Source organism: Patagioenas fasciata, chromosome Z (genome assembly GCF_037038585.1).
Source record: "Patagioenas fasciata isolate bPatFas1 chromosome Z, bPatFas1.hap1, whole genome shotgun sequence".
Taxonomy (NCBI): domain Eukaryota; kingdom Metazoa; phylum Chordata; class Aves; order Columbiformes; family Columbidae; genus Patagioenas; species Patagioenas fasciata.
The window spans coordinates 84,748,053-84,772,773 of NC_092560.1; the positions used below are offsets into that span (position 1 = coordinate 84,748,053).

Consider the following 24,721-nt stretch of genomic DNA (forward strand, 5'->3'; position numbering starts at 1 on the left):
ATCCGAGTCCTGTCCTTTATTCCTCGTGCCCTCGCTGTTTGGTGGGACCAGCACCATCCCATCCTCATCCCTAAACCAAGCCCTAAACTGGACAAATCCCACAGCTCTACCAACAAAGACCAGATTGAGATCAAATAGGAACAAGCTGGGACGCAGAGCTAGGAGTTAAGACAACTGTAAGACAAACCCTTTGAATCCAATCCCGACTTCCTCGTAAAGCTCCCGCTGAAATCAATGGCTGGTTTGGACAGAGCATTTGTTTCTCGTTAAGCTTTAATTGTTGTTGATGTTTCTGTGCTCCTCGAAGCCAGGAAGGATGAGACCGGGATGCTAACGGGGCTGTGCATCCTGCAGCCCGTTCGGGGTCCATCACCAGCCCCCATCAGGAGTGAGGATACGGACACCTGGGGCCATGCACATCACACCTCTCCCTCTCTGCTTTACATCAACCTACCCCGGGGGCTTTTTTGGGTCCTTTTTTAAAAGCGAGGCTGACAAAATTAAGCATTTGGGATCGTGGATGAAAGAAATCTGGGGAGAGTTGCAAACAGACTCACCTCTGGGGTTGGGAGATGTGCTCTTTGAACTGGAGATGAACTATTTGGTATTAGCGGTGTATCCCAGGAGCTATTTTTAATCTGATTTAAGCCCAGGGCCCCCCATTTTATTCTGGGGTAACTCTTGGCTTTGCAGAACCCAACTCTGCCATTCACGACTGCATTTGGCCCTTAAACAAGGAGTTTGGAAGATTTGCTTTGAAACTTCCTCTAGATCAGCAGGATGTAACTAAAGGGCATTTTCGGTTGTTGTTCTTCTTGTGGGAATCATGACAGTCAGCTGAAGGATGGCCAAATAACTCCAGATATTTCGCTTCCCTTGTGAGCGAGAAGTGGTTTGATTTGCACAAAAAAAAAGACTGAAAAATGGTTCTTAACTTGCCATACAAGCACAATACGAAACCACTACCCAAGGCTGCCAAACAGCGCCCGAGGTGGACGGGTGCCCTTGCAGAACTGGTGGAGGAGCGATGCTTTCCATAACACCGCCTTGCGAGGATTTTGGGGATATTTCCTGGCTTTCTGCTCATTCTGCAGCATCACCAGCTCCATCCCTTTTCTACTTCCCATTTCTCCCCTTTCGCTCTGTTTTCAGCCGTTTCCCCACCACCCTTTCCTTTTCTTTCCAACTCTTGGCCTTTCTAGGAGCAGAGAGGTGGTGGATGAACCATCCCTGAGACACCCCAGGCCAGGCTGGATGGGCTCTGAGCACCCTGAGCTGGTGACGATGTCCCTGCTCATGGCAGGGGGGGCACTGGGGACATTCGAGGGTCCCCTCCTTCCCAAATCCTCCTGCCTGACCCACATCCCCCCCAAGCTGCCAACCACATCCAAGGCTCATCTGGCTGAGCACAGCCCTTCCTCCCCATGCAAACCTCCGAATAAGTGGCAATCTGATGTCCTCCCTAGTTTTTCATTTCCTGAGCTGTTTTAAGAACTTGCACCTGTGTAATAACCAAATACCAGGTTAAAATTGATACCAGCCTTCCAGGAGGTTGCTTGACCCACCCTGGCTTTAAACGCAATCTGTGAATGGATAAATTTTAATCCTTCACACATATTTTCTCCCTTGGAAATGCGCTACGTGTTGCTGGCGTGTAGGAGAAAACGGAACAAAAATGAATAAGAAACCCGTGCTATCAGACTTCCTTAAATGAGTATTTTCTAATAAGAAACTGAACAAGGAGATGGAGAGAGTGAAGGAGCACAGAGGAATAACAACACCCTGCACACCCACAAACCTCAAATCCACCTCCACCCCGAGTCCCACTGGCCAGGACCCCGATATCCCCACAGGGAGGCAGATGAACAAACTTCTTCCTTTTGCACTTCTTCCCTTTTTTAATCCCAGCAAAGTGTTTCTGTAAAGAACAAATCCTGACGGGTGTGTTGCCGGAGCCGGCCGGCCCCAACCAGCACAGACAATACCCGGGGCTGTGGGAACCGCGGCGCAGGAAGGAGCCGGGACCAGCAACAGCTGCAGCGTCTGCTTCTGCTCCACCAAAACCATCGCCCTGCAAAGCATCACCCTGAAACCCAGCACCCTGCAGAACATCATCCTGAAACCCAGCACCCTGCAGAACATCACCCTGCAGAACATCACCCTGAAACCCGGCACCCTGCAAACCCATCACCCTGCCAAACATCACCCTGAAACTCGGCACCCTGCCAAACATCACCCTGCAGAACATCACCCTGTAAACACATCACCCTGCAGAACATCACCCTGTAAACCCATCACCCTGCAGAACATCATCCTGAAACCCGGCACCCTGCCAAACATCACCCTGAAACCTGGCACTCTGCAGAACATCACCCTGCAAACCCAGCACCCTGCCAAACATCACCCTGAAACCTGGCACAATGCAGAACATCACCCTGAAACACGTCACCCTGCAAACCCATCACCCTGCAGAACATCACCCTGAAATCCATCACCCTGCAAAGCATCACCCTGAAACCTGGCACCCTGCAAACCCATCACCCTGCAGAACATCACCCTGAAATCCATCACCCTGCAAAGCATCACCCTGAAACCTGGCACCCTGCAAACCCATCACCCTGCAGAACATCACCCTGCAACCCGTCACCCTGCAAACCCATCACCCTGCAGAACATCACCCTGAAACCTGGCACAATGCAGAACATCACCCTGCAACCCGTCACCCTGAAACCCATCACCCTGCAAAGCTCACCCTGAAACCCGTCACCCTGCAAACCCATCACCCTGCAGAACAGCACCCTGCAAACCCATCACCCTGCAGAACATCACCCTGAAACCCAGCACCCTGCAAACCCAGCACCTTGCAGAACATCACCCTGAAACCCAGCACCCTGCAAGCCATCACCCTGAAACCCGGCACCCTGCAAACCTGGCACCCTGCAGAACATCACCCTGAAACCCATCACCCTGCAAACCCATCACCCTGCAAACCCACCACCAGCACGGAGGGGCTGACGCGATGCTGAGGGGCATCGCATCTGAGGAACGACAGGGGAGCACCCGCTGCTGTTCCACATCATGCAGCAGCAGAACCAATGCACCCAAATTAACTCAGAAAGGCATCGCCTGCAAAATTTGCAGCCGCCCGAATGGAGTAGATGATTTCTGGCCTTCTCCAAAGCAGGGCTGGGGAAGCTGGCATAAAGGGATGTGTCTAGGAGATGCGTCGCCCTCCACTGAGTATCTGCTCAATTTATACCGAGTCCCCACTGCTCATAACGCACCAGCACCAAGCCCTGGCAGTAGGGCTCCAGATTTTTGGCTCCCCTCCATCCCGAAGCCCCGGCATCGATTGGATAAACCTATTTAAAAAAAAACCGATCTAGAATGACTAAACACAAATTAGAAGTCGGATGATATAATTTCTCCTGCTAACAGCGCATCAGAGGGATGCGGGAAGACGCTTGCTCAACACACAGGAAGGAATGCCGATGAGAAATGAGTCAGCAGCGGCAGCAGGATGAATCCACAGTTGTCTCAATCAAAGCCGACTGCTTATTTACCCATCTGGGATGAATTTCTGTGCTTTGTGCGAGGAGCGAGCAGCAAGGGGCTGATGGGAGCCTGCATTCCTGCGCAACGTGGCTAATTCGGCTTGCTGGAGTAATTTGCACTCGCGGGCTGAGAAGGGGCTTGGAGGTAGAGCCACTGCAAAGCGGCAGCGAGTTTCCGATGAAAATTCGAGGAATGGAGTGAAAAAGAAAGGTTTTAATGGGGGGAATCAATGGTGATGTGTTCCACGAGGGGCTGGCACGTGGTGAGGTACAAGGACATGGCACTTGGTGAGGGACACGTGTGTCCTGGGGCAGGTCCAGCCGGGAGAAAAGATAAAGATCAATGCCCACAGTTCTGAGCAGACAAGATGAAGTACCTGTTCCTTTCCTCGGGGGATCCCCATGCCCAAAAGCATCACTGAAAAGCCAGGAATTCACTAATCCGCAGCTCAATAGAGAGAAGAAAGGCTGGAGAAGTCAGGAGGGTCTTGGGCTTTGTTTATATGTTGTATAAGTTCCTCTAACAGAGAGATTTCACAGGAAGAGTGGATGAGTTATCTGGAAATACAGATGGTGCTATTGGAAACGCTCAGTTTTTTAAACGCCCTAAAGAACCCAGTAAGGCTTTCATTTCAAAACAAAACAAAGAAAACTTGTCTATAAGCAAATAAACGCATCACTTTCCATCTTTACAAACATGTCAATTTACTGCTCACCCATCCTGGGGTGAGTTCTCAGCATCCACATCTCCAGCCTGTAACCCACCCAGGGGACGCTGCATGGTTGGCCCCATCGAGGAGTAATTTCCCCCCCCATCTGATTTTCACCCTCTTGGCCCAGGTAACCATTGAGGACCCGTTTGCTGGACACCGGAGCGAGGCGGGTGGTCAGTGCTGGGGCCATAAGGATGGATAACGGGCTGGAACAAGGCGCCGGGTGCCGGCGGCTCCTCAGCTGGCGCCCGTTATCATTTCGTACCTCCAGCCACTTCAAACAGCAGCCACTTCAAGAGAGCCACGAGCACTCACAGCCACGGCGGGTCTGCCTCTAATTACGCCGGCTCTGATGTGTAACATCCTGAGCATCCCCCGGCCCCACCGACTTCCCACCAACAGCATCAAAGGGGGACGGGGCCGGCAGCCCCGGGATGGGCTGGGGGTACCTGGGATGAGCATGAAGAACATTTGGCCAAACCCACCCTGAAACCCTCTCCATTTCCTCCCACACCAGCACCAAACCCAGCTCATTCCCACCACGTTTCAAAAGCAATATTGATTTTTTTTTTAAGAGCATAACTCTTTTAATCCGAACCACATTTTCGCAAATGAGCCGCTAAATATTTGCTGTGTCTTTCTTTTTTTCCCCCCCGAAATAAATCCTGCGCGCCAGATCCTCTTTGGACGTAACTCATTGCAGCTTAAAACGAATTAACTCCGTTCACACCAGCCTTTTGTTTCACAAGCCCCTGCTCCCCTCCCTGAGGAAGAAACGCGTGTTTTGCTGATGAACAGAGCTTTTCCAAGTATTATCGTTATTCCTGTGACACAGATAAATCACTCTTTGCATTTATTAACTCCTCATCCTCGTGCTATGGGATGGGGCGGGGGGTCCCTACCCTGGGTACCACCTGCCTGTGGGGACATCAAACTGTCCCCATCATGGGGAGGTGACCAAAGGGCTGGGAGCACTTGCCGGGATCTCTAGAGGTTTAAGAGCGCTTGCTTATCCTTATCACGATGCTCCAAATCTGATAGTCTTATTTCTCAGCCACAATAAGTTCAATTGCCAGCAGATAAGACTGGCTCAGCAGTCTTGCGTTTTCGTTAATCTCCGATTAATTTTAATGATCTTTCAGCCCCTTTTATTCCACATTACTCAGGACTTTCACATAATCTTCGTGTCTAAGCGCGGCTCCGCTGCCTTTAATCCACGCCGATATTTCTGCCTCCCCTTGGCGCTCCTCCGCGTGCCACCAAAGCTGCTGGTGTCACCTGCTCATTCCACGGGGCTTCTCACCTTCTTTATTAATTATTGTATTGGCGCTGCAACCACGTTAACAGACAGCAGGAATTTACGACGCTCATAGAAACCAAAGGCAAAGCAACCACAGCCTGGCTCCACGGGACCTTCCGTCTCCCTCTAACAGCACTCATTTTTAGGGAAAAAAGGTCAAATGGGGTGTCCTAGGCTTTGAACACTCGGGGTCCAGCTGCCCATCTGCAGAGGATGCTGGAGCTGGTGGGCAGCCCAGCGCCCCGGGGCCGCCTGGGTCCCACTGATAAGGGCCCATCAGTCGCGGGTGCCGCTGCCAGGAGGGACGAGCGATGCCAACGCCGCCTTAACCGAACAGACACCAAACTCGGGGCACCGCTGCCTCGTGCCAGCCTGAGACACCCCAGTGATGCTCCTCAGGTACCGAGGAAGGCGCTCTGCAAGCCCAAGGGACACAGCATCACCCCCAAAATTACCCCCGGTGGGTCCCGTATGCAGCTTCACAATTACTGCGGCATCCAAGGCGCAGCTTTGATTCCTGCACATCTCCCCAAGCGACGCTCACGCCACCCCGAGTCCCTCAGAAAAACCCCATTAGAAGCATCACCAGCCCTCGGCCAAGCAGGAAAATCCTGCGAACACCCAGCCAAAGCCTCTGTGCATGGAAACGCCAGCGTGGCCCAGGGGCTTTTGCACTGATCCTCTCTCAGCTCCCAAACACGCTCCAGCTCCTTGTGATCCACACACAGGGATGGAGCGGGGGGCCAACCACACACCTGGGATGCCCGAGGAATCACATTCACACTGCGTGGAACAGTCCCAACACTCTGCAAGTCTTTTCCCACATCAGTATGGGCAAAACTAAGGGTCTATCTTGATTAATCACCAGTATTTTCTGTCGCCTTTTAGTCTGGAGTGCTGAGGATATTAATTCTGCCATCCAGGACTCCTATTTGCCATCACCACCCACTCGACCCAGCTGCTTGCTGGGTGCAGGGTCACGGTGATGCCAGCCATGCACCGGGCTCGAATCTGACCAAAAAGACAATGACAATTCAGGGGACGATGGCAAGCAGCGCTATGGGGGTGCTGCACCCCCAGCCTGGATGTAAAGACACAACTAAATCACACAGAGCCCCCCTGTCGCAGCTGCAGCCACAGCCCAACAGCTTGCGGGCTGCAATGCAATAGTTATTTCCCCCACCCCCTCTCTTTTTTACAAATGCGATTTTTCTCTGTGGATTAGAGCATCATTAAGCCCCCCAGACCCGCGTGTCCTACATCACCGGCCCTCACCCCCCGGCTCCAGCACCGGGATGGCAACCACTGCTCCCACCACGGGGATAGCAGGAGCATCCCAGCATCTCCTGCCCAATATAAACCAAACCCCAACCAACCAAACCCCGGCGACAGTAGCGATAAAGTAGTTTTGGCCTATTTCCGATGATTTAATCCTCTTTAGACTTCTTTGACTCTCAGGCTTACAGTTATTTAGCGCATTTCGGTAAGTATCTGAGCACACATCTGCACCCAGGTTCGCTTCGGGCGGATTTGAGCATGGGGGTGCTTTGCTCCTCCCAGAGGGACGTTGCAATTCGATTTACAGCCATTCTTTCCCAATACGACTTTATTTTGTCTGACAGAACCAAATACTCGACCACAAAAAGTTGTTTCTAGCAATATTACGCTTTTATATGGTACTATTAAAAGCAATAAATAGTACTAAAATAAGATTCTGGCTGTTTTTGGAGTAGAGATGCATTTGCGAGCATCTTTGTGCTGTCCCTCCCCAGGGAAGGTTTTCAGCACCCACAGAACCACGAGCACATCCCGGCTGTGCTGGGGAGGGATTGAGAAGGCGGCCGCAGGATTCCTCTTCTAAAGAACAATATTGGCTTAGCGCGGTAAAGAAGATCAATGAGTCCTAGCTAAGGATCTACCCCAGGCATTTAGCGCTTCCGGAGGGATGCTCTGGGTACCAAACTCAACCTGAGGGATGCTCAGCACCTTCAGCATCGCAGCCCCTCACGGAGGTACAACCCGAACCCCCTCTTTTTGCTGACAAAGCGGTCCTGTATCAATCCCACCCAGGTTTAAGCCACCCCGCAGCATCGCGGGAGTGTTTCCCGGTCCCATCCCAGCGACAGCCGACTACAATCTGATTAACGCTAGATTACAACAGGGTGGGTTTTTAAGAGCTTAAAAGCAGCTCAGGCTACAGAAATCTAGCTGATCGTATCAGCAGCATTTGAGAAAATCGCCACATAGAAGGGAACGGCAAATTTTGGGCGGTTCTTGCCAAAGGGGCCATTTACTGATAGAGAAACTTTCCAGCCCATTTTGTTCGGTGTCAGTTTGTATCTGCAGAGACTCCCATGGACCCCCTGCATCGCTCTCCCGGGCAGATCCCTGGCTTGTTTAGGGGCTATTTTGCTGTAATATTTTCATTTTTCACCAAAAAAGCTTCCAAGTTTGCCCTATGGGGAATGGGAAGACACTGGCAGCTTTACAACACTGCTGATAATTGCACTGGATGGGAAATAAATCAGTTTTCCAGGGAAGGACGCAGTCCTAACCAGCAATGGGCAGGAATAACCCCCAGAAAGCCCTTTTACCCAGGGAAGCATCTGTTTGCTCTTCTCAGAGGTGCCTCAAATGGGCGTTCACCCCAAAACTTCCAGTAACGTTGGTATAAGCAGAAAAGAGAGGGAGAAACTGCTAAAGTGATATTAAGAGCACGTAGCGAGTGGTAGTTGGTAAAGACAAGCAGTTGAAAGAAAAACCAGCACAAGGAAACATTACTGACCTGGGTGGGCGCTACCAGTGCCTGGTCCCTTTGTCCCTTTGTCCCCTTGTCCCCAGGTGTCCCAGGGCCACCGCGCTGCCGGGCAAACACCAGCAGGTCCTGCAGCAGCCCAGCCCGCACCTGCTGCCAACAGGGCTTTGTTCTCCAAAACCCGGGCCACACGCTTCCCTACCTTCCCAAGATGCAACTGACCTTTCCCATCATCCCCATCATCATCCTCCTCAACATCACCCCCATCATCATCCCCATCATCATCCCCATCATCACCCCCATCATCATCCCCATCCCCATCATCATCATCCCCATCATCATCATCGTCATCATCCCCATCCCCATCATCATCATCCCCATTATTCCCATCATCCCCATCCCCATCTTACCCACCATACCCATCACCCCCATCATCCCCATCATCATCCTCATCCCCATCATCATCATCTTCATCCCCATTATCATCATCACCCCCATCCCCATCATCCCCATCTTACCCACCATCGCCATCATCCCCATCATCATCATCATCCCCATTCCCATGATCCCCATCATCCCCATCCCCATCTTGCCCACCATCCCCGTCACCCCCATCATCACCATAACCATCCCCAACATCCCCACCATCTCCATCATCCCCATCATCATCATCATCCCCATTCCCATGATCCCCATGATCCCCATCCCCATCCTGCCCACCATCCCCGTCACCCCCATCATCACCATAACCATCCCCACCATCCCCACCATCTCCATCATCCCCAGGCCCAGGTGTCCACCCTGGGCAGAGCTTTGGGCACTGCTCTGTTTTTCAGCAGAAATACATTAAACCCCCGTCTCTGGACGCAGGACCCGCAGCTGCTCATCCACCCTCCGGCACTGGCCCGTACACAACAACTATTGGCAAACCCAAAAAGCTGTTTTCACGAGCAGCTGAGAGAGCCGGGCACGAGATGTAGTTTTGGGGGGACATCCTGAGGTCGGTGGGTCTTAAACATCACGTACTGTGCTCACACCTCAGAGATTTACAAGCTCCAGACACGCGGGATGGATTTACCGGCTCCCTAAAGAATCGATTGAGATGGAGCCAAGTTTCCCCGAGCCATCGGCCACGGGACGGGGCGGGATGATTCCAAACTCTATCTATAAAGAATGAAACGCGTTCTCCCACCCTTCAGCTCTTCTATTCTGTTGGAGCCCTGTTGCTCCGTCAGAGATGCTGGTTGACTCTTCATTTGTTTAAAATGACCTACTGTCCTGGTCGGGAAGAAAATGGCCGTTAAACACACATAATTTCATTTGCAACAGTCAAACTGCATGGTTCAGTAGCAACAGGTTGTGGTTAGAAGGGTTAAACGGCAACAAGAAAACTCCTTTCGTTGGCAAAACTAAAGGCGTTATCATTCAATATTCCCCACATTCCGCAACCACCGGCCCCTGTGAGAACGTAGGTATCAATAACAACCGAAAATACCCCAAAGACACTGCGTGGATCAATAAATCCTCAGCGCAAAGCTGTGGGAGCTGCGTAAATGTTGTATGAACCTGCCCTCCCCATCGTTTCTCCAACACCGACCCGAGGCCGTTCCATCAAAATCTCAGCTTGTATGGTCCCACCACCGCAATTTGCACAACTTCGCTATTGAGATGTGAGGCAAGGAGTTTGTATCGGTCTGAATTCGGTGTTCAGGTCCAACGGTGCCCACCAGAAGAGAACAATCATCATAAAACAAGAACCACGAGGTAGGTTGGGAAACAAGGCTGGTGGGTTGGGTTTGTGCATCCCCGCTCGCTCCCGCAGGCGCTTTGTGCTCTTCCAAAGGCGTGAAATACAGATTTTGAACTATAGAACAGAGGAAAACCCAGAGGAGAATGAGAATGAAAATAATCTTGCCTTTTTACAGCACTTTCGGATGCGAACGCGGAGAAAACGCGGCGGTGGGAAGCACAAAGCACCACCGGGGCACCGCGCACAAACCCCAATGGTTGATATCCCCAAAATGCGCTCTTATTCTAAAAAAAGGCCCCCAAAAGCAGGCAGGGGAAATGAAAGGCGAGTGTCGGGAAGGGTTTATAAAAATGGCACATTTATTGCTACAGAACGGTCATGTACATGACGGCATCGAGTAACTACAGATGAGAAACAGGTACCGGCCCAACAAGCTGCCCGGGGCGGCTCTGGCTGCGGGAACAACTCCAGCGCGCAACCTGTTCGGCCACTTCTACAAATCAGAAATACACCAAAAAACATGAAAAAATCGAGGCACTCAGCCACACATTGAAAACAAGGTGTAACTGTTCATTTTTTTTTTCTTTTGTGTGTGTTTTTCCCTTTTTTTCTCTATTTTTTCCCCCGTTTTTACTGCCGCGCCTACGTGTACAGTCGCAAAAAACGGCCCCGTTGCGACCTACAACTAAAAGGAAAAGCTACCGTACAGTTTCATCTCCATAACACATGGTAAAATAACGTCTTTTAAATAGTAAAATAAAGTAACAAACTTTTACTCAGAATGATTCCAAAAATCTACAAAGAAGAAATATTCAGAATCTGACCATTTTTTTTCTTTTTCCGTAATATTCCTGGTATAAAAGGATTGCTCCTGTGAAAAATAAGCCAAATATAGGTCTTTTTATTTTTAAATTTAGTTTTTTTTTTCTTTTTTTCTCCTACTAGGGTGTACTACAGTCTATTTTATAGCAAAAAGAGCACTAGACAAACGAAGCTTTATAACAAAAAGCCAGGCACTGATACATGGTAAATCTCTGCTTGTTTGTTCTCTTATCGTCACTTAATTGCATCACAAGTAACAAGAATGAAAAAGGCCACAGTTCATATATCTTCACCATTACATAAGTCTATAATACTTGAAATGAGTATGGTCAAACCAGCACTGCACGAATATGGATCAAGTCCCATGAGAAAGAACATCGTTCTGTTTGAAGAAAAACGAAAAATAACCAATGAACAGAACAAAAAGCCAAAGGAAAAGCTCGGGCCCCCCGGGCCCTGTGCCCCGCTGTGTTGGAATCCATATTCCATATGAATTCATTCCATATTCCACCTCTGTGGGTTTTTTTTCCAGTCAACCAGTGGACTAATTCTTACTATTAATCTATTCTTTCCCTTTTTAACGAATATTTTAGCGTTATTCTCGATTTGTGCTTGTTTCTGCCGCCGTCTCGCCATTCGTGGCTCGGGCGGCGTTGGGACGCGGGTCGCACTCTGCCTGCGGGATGCAAAGGTGAACCCCCCCGGCCCTGCCCCGGCGCCTTCCCCACCGCCCCCACCCCAAAACACCCTAAAAAAACCCCCCCAAAACCTCGGAAGACTGAATCAGTACAAGTTGCATCACTGGTAGGACTGACAGTTGTCGAAACGTTAGTGTTCCTCGCAGCTACACAGAAGACAAATGGTAAAAAAGTTCTAGATGAACAGATTCCCTATTCAGCATATTCATAAATTACTTGAATGTGGAGGTGGATCAGTTCGGAAAAAGCTGCTAATTGCGGATTTTGCTTTCTGTCAGAGTTTCTGAGCCCGCTTTCCTCACCGCAGGGCACGGCTTCGCTAAGGAACCTTCATCACTTTGCTGAGCACCGCCAGCCCCGTCCCCTCGCACGGAGCAGCTGGAGCCGCACGCCTTACCTGGGCTGGGGAGCACGGGGAGCTCCCACTCACACACTGGGGGTGCCCCTGGAGATCCTGGGCAGCTGGAGCGGAGCTGCGGTGCTGAACGCCGGGATGGACCAGGGCGCGTCCTGCGGGCAGGCGGGGCCGCGAGCTCGGAGGGGGTGGCAGCATCCGTCCCACGGGCAGCATCAGCATCCTGCTGGCATCATCCCACCGGATCCATCCTGATGGATCCATCCCGCCGGCAGCATCATCATCCTGCTGGCATCATCCCGCTGGATCCATCCTGCTCGATCCATCCCACTGATAGCATCATCATCCTGCTGGCATCATCCCGCCGGATCCATCCTGATGGATCCATCCCGCTGGCAGCATCATCATCCTGCTGGCATCATCCCGCCGGATCCATCCTGCTGGATCCATCCCGCCGGCAGCATCAGCATCCTGCTGGCATCATCCCGCCGGATCCATCCTGCTGGATCCATCCCGCCGGCAGCATCATCATCCCGCTGGATCCATCCTGTTGGCATCATCCCACCGGATCCATCCTGCTGGCATCATCCTGCTGGATCCATCCCGCCGGCAGTAGCATCATCCCACTGGATCCATCCTGCTGGCATCATCCCACCGGATCCATCCCACTGGCGGCATCAACCATCCCGTTGGATCCATCATCCATCCCACTGGATCCATCCTGCTGGCATCATCATCATCCCACTGGATCCATCCTGCTGGCATCATCCCACCGGATCCATCCCACTGGCGGCATCAACCATCCTGCTGGATCCATCATCCATCCCACTGGATCCATCCTGCTGGCATCATCATCCCCCCACTGGATCCATCCTGCTGGCATCATCCTGTTGGATCCATCCCGCCGGATCCATCCTGCTGGCAGCATCCTGCCAGATCCATCCCGCTGGATCCATCCTGCCGGCAGCATCATCATCCTGTTGGCATCATCCGACCAGATCCATCCTGCTGGATCCATCCTGCTGGCATCATCCTGCCAGATCCATCCCGCTGGATCCATCCTGCTGGATCCGTCCTGCCAGCAGCATCATCATCCTGCTGGCATCATCCGACCGGATCCATCCTGCTGGCATCATCATCATCCTGCTGGATCTATCCTGCTGGCATCATCTGACCAGATCCATCCTGCTGGATCCATCCTGCTGGATCCATCCTGTTGGCATCATCCTGCCAGATCCATCCTGCTGGATCCATCCCGCCGGCAGCATCATCATCCCACCGGATCCATCCCGCCGGCAGCAGCATCATCCTGCTCGCATCATCCCACCGGATCTATCCTGCTGGCACCATCCCGCCGGATCCACCCCGCCGCCATCCGTCCCCCGGCGCCGTGAGCATCACCCCGAGCTGCTCCTCGACTTCAGCGCCAGACCTTTTCTAATTTCAGTTCCAGAAGCTAAACCTGTCATTTATTTTCTGTCCACGGATGGCTGCAAATAATCACGAGGTTGGTGGTCTCACTCCGTTTGGTGTTTCGCACGGGCAGCGCGGTCCCGAGCGTCTCAGGGATGGTCCCGGCGGGACGCACCGGCTCGGTGCTCTCCTGGAGAACACATCTATGGCTTGTTGGCGGGCATCCGGAGGAGAAGCCGCGCGGCGCGGAGCGGAGCGGCAGAGCCGGGCTCAAGCTTTGTTAATCCCCCTCTCAGCTAAACCTGCTCCGAGTGCCCCGGCGGGCCAATCCACCTCCACATTTGAGAAACTTATCGACAAATCAAAGCACTGCGAAAGTTTCCTCGCTACTGGACATATTTACAGTTCTCAGCACGCACACAGCTAATCCGAATGGGATGGGGATGTCGGAGGTGAGCACGTGGTACCTATCGGATTTGTTCTTCACGTTTTTTTCAGAAACAAACATAAACTTCAGATTCTTGTATCTCACTATTTCATTTCAATGAGACTTTTGTTCTGTTTTCAACCACACAGATTTTTATAAACAAAAGAACCGATACAATGTATTAAAACACATAATAACAAGAGTCTACATGTAAAAATATAACTTTTACATACACAATTTCAAAATAATGATACGTTTGCCATTTGTTGCATAAAATTTACAAATGTCTTTTCATTACTATATAACTGGCAAAACAGGAGAACAGATGGAACATTTAGACCGTCCGATGGATTTATGGCATTTATTCAGTGTCTATTGATAGGTGGGAAGAAAAACCTACTCCGTTTTATTTCCAATACATGCCAGGTTGGTGTGGCTGTAAAAATAGAGACTGGAACTCGAGACAAAAGGATGCTGACAAATACTTCACTAGGAGCACTATCTGGTAATCGTACTGTACACCAAAGTCCAGCGTTAATCCGGATTCACTACGGAAGTTGGTTCGGTTGTGCCCAGACTTCAAAGCCAGTTCTCTGATGAGCTGCTGTGCCACGTATGTCGCTATTAAACACGTTAAGTAAAAACTTCATTCGTACTGGCCAGAGAAAATACTGCTCTACCACCCCTCCTGGACAAAGTGCAACTTAATGCTTTAGGACTCATAAGGCTTGTTAGAATAATGCTGCATGATGACCAAAAATTGGCATTTCACAAAGAAAGGAGGAGGCAGCGAGTGGTCTACACTTAAATAATCCACTTAAAAACGCAACGCAACAACGGAAAAAGGAAACCGACCGGATCTAGCACGCTACTTGCGATCCCCCCCGCCCCGCCACGGTCCCCCCGGCCCCCCGGTCTGAGCGCGGACTCAGGCGGGGGACGCGGCACCCGCCGCGGGCTCGCGGCCACTTCCAGCATGTCATGGGTTTGTGGTTTTTATTGGTTTGTGTGGTTTTTCCCGATGATAGAAACATTGGAAGGCACAGTGGTAACGATTTGTAGCATTCTAACCTTGTACCTCTGAAAATCCCAGAACAAAAGGGGGGAGTGGAGCGGCCGGGGGGGGGCGCTCCCGCCGTCCCCTCCGCCCCACGGCCCCAAGGAACGACTTTCTACTCTTAATTATGAATGAGAAGCAACGTCAGGGTCAGCGTTCCGTCCTGCACTGCCCCTCCAGAGACAGAGTTGGCACCGCAGGTCACAATAACCGAAAGAACCCAAAAGAAAACCAAGGGGAGAGGGACAGAAATCAGACCAAAAAACCCTTATTTACAGTAAAATCTTCTTCTTAAAAAAGTTAATCAGTACTATTTTTTTACAGGAGCAAAAAAGTCTGAAACGAATGAACAAAAGCTTACCATAGTCACTAAATTTTTAATATATATTTATATATATATTTATATATATATATATTTGTCATAGGTCTATAAGATCCATCTGTTCCTCCTACCCTAAGGAATGGCTAATGTCATCGCTTCCGTTTTCATTAGGACGTTTGCTGGTTTTGTAAAGATCTGGGCAGCAAAGCTTCCCTTTGAATATCCAGTAAGTAGAAACACTAGCTGTCTAGCACACCAACAAAAGCGCTCGTTTTGCTTTCCTTCAGAAGTACACTTTTTCATTATTGCAAGTTTACAATTTTAAATTAAATAGTTTTTTTTTCTTCTTCAGACTTACAAATTAATTATATCTTTTTTTTTTTTTTTTTCTTTCTTTTCCAAAAGAAGTTTAGGCACAAATGCATTGTCCCACAGTGTGGAGAAGATTGCCATTCAGTCTCTAGGCTGCGCACGGACAGCTCGGAACATACTGCGTTAGACATTCTGCGTGATATGTTAAAGAGAGGCGGCCCTCAAGTTGCACTTGGTTGTTCGCTCGTTTGTCTCTTTCCTCTCGCTTTTAATACTCGGGAATGCTGAAATCTCTTGCGTCTGCGATTCTTAACTACTCAGACTTGTCTTATATTACAAAAAAGGGGTTAAGGAGAAGTGTTTATGTGGGTTTAAGATAATACAGCTGTTAAGGAAGTGGTCTCTTGCTTAAATGAAGAAATGTGGCAACTTGGACCTGCGGAAGAAATGAAACAAGTTCTCCTTAGTCGAGGAGCCTTGAGTGCGTGGCCCTGCACCCTCCACTCCGACACCGCCGTGGAAACGGAGGTGACCCAAACCCGTTCCTAAGGGAAACGCGCTGACCAGACTCGCCCGCCCCGAACCTGCCTGTTTTTACATCTGTCCCATGTGGTTGGAGGCGTCTCCCATCCCAGGGTGCGGTCCTGCCAGCGAAAGCGGAGGAGGATCCGAAGACACCTTCTCTTCTTCCCTTCTTTTCAGACACGCCGCTTTCGGGTTCAGGTTTCTTTCTGTTGAATCGAAGCAAAAGGCCATTTCAAATATTCACTTTCCGGAGCGGAACGGCACAAACGTTCAAAATCATTAATGGTCAGTGCTCTGCTCCAGTCCCGGAGGCTGCGGCCGGGCCGGTCAAGCGCTGGAACACCCCGTGTGCTCTGCAGACACCCCGTGTGCTCTGCAGACACCCCGTGTGCTCTGCAAACACCCCGTGTGCTCTGCAGACACCCCGTGTGCTCTGCAAACACCCCGTGTGCTCTGCAAACACCCCGTGTGCTCTGCAGACACCCCGTGTGCTCTGCAGACACCCCGTGTGCTCTGCAAACACCCCGTGTGCTCTGCAGACACCCCGTGTGCTCTGCAAACACCCCGTGTGCTCTGCAGACACCCCGTGTGCTCTGCAGAGGAGCAGCCCAGCTTAGCACTGAGTTTGGGTCTTGCTACAGAACATAAAACATGTCCAGGCCCTTCCCCAGCGCCCCAGTGCTATCGGGGAACACAAGCACTGGGGGTGCTCGAGGTGCCCGGCCCGCTCTGGGTGACCAGGGTCGGGCATCCCTGGCTGCGCTCCCCCCAGCCAAAAACCGTGTGAAACTCATGAAGGATCTAAGGGATTCGCGGAAAGGAGGTTCTTGGAGACATGGTTTAGTGACAACCTTGGGTTAATGGTTGGACTCAATGACCTTGAGAGCCTCTTCCAACCAAAATGGTTGTGGGCATCCTGGGGTGGGTTAGAAGGAGGTGGTCAGTAGGTCAGAGAGGTTCTCCTGCCCCTCTGCTCTGGAATATTGTGTCCAGTTGTGGCCCCTCAGTTCCAGAAGGACAGGGAACTGCTGCAGAGAGTCCAGCGCAGCCACCAAGATGCTGAAGGGAGTGGAGCATCTCCCGGGTGAGGAAAGGCTGAGGGAGCTGGGGCCCTGGAGCTGGGCAAGAGGAGACTGAGGGGGGACTCATTCATGGGGATCAATATGGAAAGGGGGAGTGTCAGGAGGATGAGCCAGGCTCTTCTGGGTGACAACCAGTGACAGGACAAGGGGCAATGGGTGCGAACTGGAACACAGGAGGTTCCACTTAAATATGAGAAGAAACTTGTTTGGGGTGAGGGTGTCAGAGCCTGGCCCAGGCTGCCCAGGGAGGTTGTGGAGTCTCCTTCTCTGCAGACATTCAAACCCGCCTGGACACCTTTGAGGACACTGACCTCGGACCTGCTGCTCTAAGCTGAGGATGACGGCCACAGCCTGGTGTAAGATCAGGAGCTTGGTCTGGGGCTTGTCGCTCTTGAGGTGGAGCTGCACCATGCGGCCCAGCTCCTTGAACGCCTCGTTGATGTCGCGGACGCGCAGGCGCTCCCGGGCGTTGTTGGCCATTCTCCTCTCCTTCTCCCGCTCGGCTTTCTGCTCCGGTGTCAGGTCTTCGTCGTCGTTATTGCTGGGAGACAAAAGGAATACATCATTTTCTAATGATGTGGAAAACAAGGAGGGCGAAGGTTTTCAACAGAGCTTCTGCAAAACCAGGGCTCCAAGTCATGAACAGAGCAAATCACTCATTGTCACCCTTTAACCCCGAAGGACGCGCCGGTGGCTCCTGTGCTGCTCCCAGCTTTGCTGCCTGTGGGTTCGCAGCACTAAGGGGGGAACTTCTGCATCCTTTTGGCAACAAAACCGCTTTCTATGCAGATAAAACGATGATTTCAAATTGCAAACACACCCACTGGTGAGTCACTGGCACTATATAATTGGAATTGGCTATGCAAATGGAGTAATACATTTTCAGCAGTGGATTGAGACGGAGAACTAAATATCAGGAGTAACCTTTTAAAGCTGCAAGCATGTTAAAAGCAAAATCGTTAGCCTACAAAAGCTTCAAAGCACATATAAATATGCAACAGTGACAGCTTATTTGCTGAATTAACAACAAGTGCGATCACCTCACATGGGCACAAAGGTGCTTTCTTCTTACCGTATCATAAATGCACATGAAAGCCTCACTTGTACACATGGTTACATCAACACATTCACTCAGAGAAAATCCTGAATGTCATGTATTTTCTCCGGTCATAAGACATGTGAATATAATAAATTTAAACAGCAACGGGTGCTGGTCGATAGGTCCGAGTCTGCTCAGGCGCGTCTTACCTGGGCTTGGTTTTTATATAGGTGTGGGACGACAAAAAGGCCGTTCAATCGTTACAAAGATGCCCTGAACAAAGCCGGGCTGTGCCTGCATTGCGGCTTTTTTGGCTGTGATGCCAAATCTCTGCAGCGCTGAGCTGGACCTGGGGCCCGTGGTGACAGGTAAGCCAGGCAGGTGGCCATCAGGGACAAAGTAAAGCCTGGCGCGTGCTCAGGGCCACGTCTGCAACACTCAGACACTGTTCATGTTCACCATCAGTTCCCAGAATCCGGCTACAGTTTCACTAATACCTTTCCAAAATTATTATAAAGAATATGGCGAACAAGTAAAGATGAATAAATCCCCCGCTTAAACCTGCGGAGCCCAGGAGATTTACACAAGTTGAGCACCGGGAATGACAAATCTATTGCACAGATAAAGGAAAATCACACAGTTCATTAGGTCAGATGCAGGTGCCATCAGCTCTTAGGCACATTTTCAAAGAGATAAAAATCCATACTGTATTCCAATTTGCAAGCATAGGCAGAAAGGAATAACAGCCCAATTAATACATTTGAGTGCAACGCAATTTCTTGCAACTTGCTCAGTGTCCGAATTTGCCAATGGTTGGAATTTGAGGGCGTCCTGGAGCACAGGTCCCAGCCGGGAACTGGGCACTGCCAGGACAGCCACGCCGTTCCACTCATGCTGTGGTTTTACCTGCCAGGAGAAAACCTCAGTTTCCTCCTGTTCTGTTCACTTCATCGAAATCCAGTAAAGGAATTAAATGAAGCGACACTATTATATACTGTTACCTAGATCTTGACCTAGTAATTGATTTGATATCCTTCTTGTCATCCTCTAGTTTCTTGTCCTCAGAAGACTTGGTGTCCTGGAGGTTTTCGTCACCCTCGTCGTCAGATTTGATTTCGGAGCTGCCCGAAGAGACGCTCTGTCCCTGCAGTCCGGCCGGCATGCCTGCGGAAACACACGGAGGTCAGCTGTTTGCACACCCCTAGCTGTGATAACGGAGCTGTAACCCCAGTCGCACGTCGGGACGGGGTTCGCAGATACTCACCCCTGTACGGGTCCTGGGGCGGGTTCAAATCCGGGGACGTGGCGGACTGGACGGGCAGCTGCGGCACCGGGACCTGGTTTGGCACGAGCGAGTGGCTCCCGCGGAGGCTGACGCCGTCCTCGCGGTGCGCGCCCACCTGCGGGGACACAGCCGGCGCTCAGGGCTGCGGCAACGGACACAGCCGGACAGGGAGACAGCGAGGGACAGCGAGACGGGGCGCGGGGACGTGTTTCACTAGAGGGCGCAGACGGCCTGTACAGCCGCACCACGCACAGCTGTACCATGCACACCGTGCACAGCCGAACCGTGCACACTGTGCACACCATGCACAACTGTACCATGCACACCATGTACACCATGCACAGCTGTACCATGCACACCGTGCACATCTGTACTGTACATGCCATGCACAGCTGTAGCATGCACGCTGTGCACAAGTTGCACAGTCATACCGTGCACACCATGTACGCCATGCACAGCTGTACCATGCACACCACACACACCTTGCACAGTCGTACCGTGCACACCATGTACGCCAGACACAGCTGTACCATGTACACCATACATACCCTGCACAGCTGTACTGCACACACCGTGCACAGCTGTACCATCCACACTGTGCACAGTCATACCACGCACACCGTATATGCCATGCACAGCTGTAGCATGCACACCATGCACACCTTGCACAGCCGTATCGTGCACATCATGCACACCTTGCACAGACACACCATGCACACCGTGCACAGCCATACCATGCACAGTTGTAGCATGCACACCGTGCATGCCATCCAGAGCTGTACTGCACACACCATGCACAATGTGTACAGCTGTACCATGCACACTGTGCACACCCTCCCGTGCATACTGTGTACACCATGCACAGTTGTACCCTGCATACTGTGCACACTGTGCATGCCATGCACAGCTGTATGGCACACACCATACGCACCTTGCACAGCCGTACTGTGCACACCCTGCAGAGCTGTACCATGCACACCATGCACAACTGTACTGTGCACACCACGCACAGCTGTACCGTGCACGCTGCGCACACTGCGCACAGCCACACTGCGTACAGTTGTACCGCATGCACCATGCACACCATGCACAACTGTACTGCACACACTGTGCATGGCACACACAGCTGTACCATGCACACCGCACACAGCTGTACCATGTACACCGTGCACATCTGTACTGCACACACCCCGCACACCACGCACAGCCGTACCGTGCACACTGTGCACACCACGCACAGTTGTATAACATAAACCACGCACACCGCGCACAGCCGCACCGCACACACCACACACAGTTGTACCACATAAGCTGCGCACACTGTACATCACACACACCGTACCTCCAGGTGTCCCACGCACACCCTACACCTGTACAGCTGCAGTGTGCACACTGTGCACACCCGCAGCGCACACACAGTACAGCCGTACCGCGCACACCGCGCACAGCGCCGGGAGGACGCGGCGCCACACGCCCGGTGACAAAGCCGGCGGAGCAGCTCAGGCAGGTAAAACGTCAAACCGCCTCCCAGGGCGCCGGCGCCGAGCGCACCGAGTCCTGCCCATCTGTCTTCTATCATGTCCGCCAACAGAGCTGACAATTATCTTAATGCCCATATGCTTAATTGTGAGCTCCTCCATTCCCCCGCTGCCGTCGGAAATCCTGCAGGAATTTCAATTTGGCATTTGGGGCGATGGGATTGGCGGCCCTGCCGGTTTCTCCCCGGCAATGCCGGCGAAGCCTCTGACAGCGGGAGCCCCCAGACGTCACCGCGTGTCACCTGCCTTTCCGAAAGACGAGAGGCCTCGTCCAAATGAGCGCTCGCTGTATTTCATTAACCACCCGGTCCCAAACTCCGCATGACGCAGCAATGAAGGGTTTATTAAACACTTGGAAAGGCGGCGTCCCCCCCTCGCCGCGGCTCGGGGTCGCTCCTTCGTTACATTAAGGAGACCGTCGAGGAAAGCAAAGCATCCAAAGAGCAAAACTGTAGGGACTTGCAGGAGGATTTAATATAAAAGCACCTGGAGCGGTAAGAGCAGCGCTGCTCAGAGCTGTGGGTACGGACAGACGTCCGGAGGGACGGACAGACAGAACGTCCCTGTGCGCTCCCACCAGAGCACTGGAAATCGCTCTTTATTCTCAAAAAAGTAAGTACTGGGGCAGATTAAAAGATGGAGGGATGTTTCTAATCAGACTTACAAGATAATATAGGATAATTGTTACCAGCAAGTCGAGACCGCAGGCAGAAAGATAAAAGGGAACCCTGCCAAGGGGAACTTGAGAAAATCTTTTACTACGAGACCAAATGCAAATCACCGAAAGCAAGTGCAAAATGCAGAGACAAAAACCCTCTCTTTGCTGAGACGGTTGTGTTTGCAAACCATGAGACGCTTTACCACGGACATACAAAGTTTTCTTCATATTTAAAACAAAGATGTCCTGACGGTTCTTCTCCTGCAGGTTCTCAAGAGATGGGGCAGGTAACCCTATGTGACATCTCACAAGCGACTGATAACGACGATCAATTCTCTTTCACCACCCGCCCTGCGATCAGTGTTGCTTGCTGAGGTTTGCAGCTTGTTTCCTGCCAACCGGTGAATTTCATGGCCAACCCGTGGCCATCCCTACAGGAAAAAGGACCATTTCTCCCCGCTGTGACTAAGTGAGCTCATTTTCCCCCGTGTCCAGATGGGACGGTGTATTTTCCGAGACTGACTCCACTTGGGCTGCAAACATCCGTGTGTATGTGAATGTACCTACAGGAACAGACCCGAACCAACCAGGAGCAAAGACTCTGAGGGCTGACTCTGCCACCGCATCTCCCCTGCCCACGGGATGCTCCGTCCGGTGCGAATACCCAAAACCCCACTTTTACAACAAATGTGAGGCCTCAGATGTCCCCTAAAACGGGCTGGCCATTTCCCGCTCTCTTTAACCATCATTTTCGTTCCTCCTTTAAACATTTAAACGTTTCCACCCAAGCAGCCCGGCACCTTCTCAAGGGCATCACCACGCACCAAAGGTGTCTCAGAGCCACCGCCTGCCAGGGGACGCGACTTATTTCAATAAAGCCCGTCCTATGCGAGGCGTTAGCGCCTAAAATCGAGATCTGGCTGTGGGCAGCTCCCGGCATCACTGGGGACACAAAAGATGCTGCATTTTGCGCACCCCCCTCCCTCAGCAGCCATTGGAGCCACTGGTTTGTCTGTTACACAAACAACAGCTCTGCCCCGAGGCGGAGCCAAGATCCGAATCGTTCCCCCCAGCCGGGGAGTGGGGATGAGAAATAATACTTATCTTTGGAGAATCAAACTCGCTTTGAAGTTGTATTAATATTTGATTTAGCCCCATCTCTTTAAAGAGTCTCCTAGTGCAGCGCTCAGCAGATTGGAGCCAAAACCACCAACCTGACAAAGAACGCATCCTAAAACGATACGGGAGGTGTGAGCGGGCTCTGCTCTTGATGTGCAAATCTCTGCCTCGCATTCGCGTCTCGGGCACACGAGCACGCTGGGGTGTGAAGTACAACCCGCTCCATAACCCAGCCCAAGGGAAAAGCCCACGAGAAGCCCCAGTTTGCTGGTTGGGTGGCTCTTCAAGTTAAAAAAGTAGCGGTACAGAGAAGGCTGGGATGGAAATCAGAGGATGAGAATCGTCCCACGGCACCAAAACCCGGCCAGACGGTGCCTGAACCGCACTTGCGTTAGGCTTTTATGGCATTTCAAGCTTCAGTAGCTACGTCTTGTCTTCTCTTACCTTTGCGTTTTCACTTTTCTATATGGTGACAGGCATCGGTGCCCATGTCAGGTTTTACTGGTTACGCAAGTGTGTGCATCCCAGATTACCTGTGCTATCTGTACATTCATCAGGGACGGGAAGCCGCTTCAAGAAAATAGGTGGGAATTAATTCTTGGATACTCAGCATTTCACGACGGAGATGTTTTCCTGATAAAGAACATGATGTTGGAAGAAAACTCACAGTTTCATCCTCATCCCACAAAGTGCACTTTAAATAAAACCCCAACTACTGTGCTGTGTCTAAGCTGCTGGTTTCATCAATGGTGCTGCTGCACGTCCCAGCGGCACCTGCCTGCCTGGATTTTGCTTGGAATTACCTCGGATTCCGTGTGTCGTGTATATGATGATGGAAACGCCATCCTCCAGAGCAAGGAAACCCCTTCCTGCCCCAGAAGTGCATCCTGAGCAGCAAGAAATGGTCCTAGAGACATTGGTCCTAGAGATAGATGGGCATCTGAAGTTTGGGCATGGGAAGGAGCTGTAAGAAGTTGGGGGTGTTGCACCCCTTTCCTTACACTTAACCCTTCTCGTGCTGAGAGGTGAATTCCATACCATTAACTGTTGAAATACAAAAGAAAACTATCACCTCCAGCCTCTAAGCTCCGCTTAGGAAGAGATTATTCCTAACTCGCCGCTATCACGAGCAAACGCAACGAGCAACACGCTTGGTCCTTCTAAACCCCATGACCTTGTGTTATCCACTTAGATAAATAAAAGCAGGCGGCGGGCGAGTTGTAAGGTGCTGCATGTTAACATGTGTTCAATATTGTCCGAATTTATAAGGCTGACAGAAAGCAGATTTGTGCAAAGCCCTTAGAAACCTCCAGCGCTATATTAAAAAGGGAACAGCGCAGGGCACGCCGACACAAACGGCCTCGCGCTGTATGTGCGGATTATTGGTCCAAATTATTCACTCTTATTTAACTGCACCAAAGTCTTTCATCTCCACGCTATACAATAATAGTTTCCATATGACCGGTGGCTCAGCTATAAATAAGATCAAAAGGAAAAGAAAGGATTTAATAAAAATAAAGAAAAAAAAAGGAGACATTAAGAGTGGCATTAAATCAGGCAAAAAGCCAAGTTCACATTTCTTCCTACAGCAAGAAGTAGCGCAGAGTCCCGAGCAGCTCGCCAAACCTCTTATGAAAGCGCTGCTGGCGAGCCACTTGTGTGCAAACGCCGCTGAATCCGAGCCCAAAGTGGCCAAGCCGGGCTTTGCCGTTCAAAGGAGGGGGAAGATGATGCCCAAGGACAAAAAAGGCGCAAGCGCCACGTCCACGGGAGCCGCCCCCCAGCACTAATTCACCCCCACTTTCCCACCGCTGGAGATAATTAAAGGGAAACCAACCGGTCGCGACCTATTCTGGAGAAGGGGCTGCCACGGCTGGCGGAGGAAGTCACTGCAATAATCCCTGCGATTTCCTTCCAACAGAGACGATTATTCATGGAAGTATTGGCTAAATCCGGAGATAGAAAGGGTCCTAAAGTGCAGGATTAGGAAAATTAAG

General features: G+C 51.3%; 1 protein-coding gene across 23 annotated transcripts in view; it reads right to left on the reverse strand.

Annotated features, from left to right (window-relative positions):
* Positions 1–10,413: 10,413 nt before the first annotated feature.
* The window catches only part of LOC136115087 (transcription factor 4), a 173,063-nt gene continuing 158,755 nt past the window's right edge, over positions 10,414–24,721 (reverse strand). For 19 of the 23 annotated variants that reach the window (XM_065860975.2, XM_065860970.2, XM_065860969.2 and 16 more), the window contains 5 exons: positions 19,389–19,524; positions 19,126–19,288; positions 17,397–17,626; positions 16,067–16,209; positions 10,414–15,914 (listed from right to left, as the gene is read on the reverse strand). In XM_065860975.2, the coding sequence (XP_065717047.1) occupies positions 16,073–16,209; positions 17,397–17,626; positions 19,126–19,288; positions 19,389–19,524 (666 nt within the window). In that variant the 3' untranslated portion in view covers positions 10,414–15,914; positions 16,067–16,072. The remainder of the gene's footprint in view (positions 15,915–16,066; positions 16,210–17,396; positions 17,627–19,125; positions 19,289–19,388; positions 19,525–24,721) is intronic. The other 4 variants (XM_065860968.2, XM_065860967.2, XM_065860982.2 and 1 more) reach the window with 1 other exon arrangement.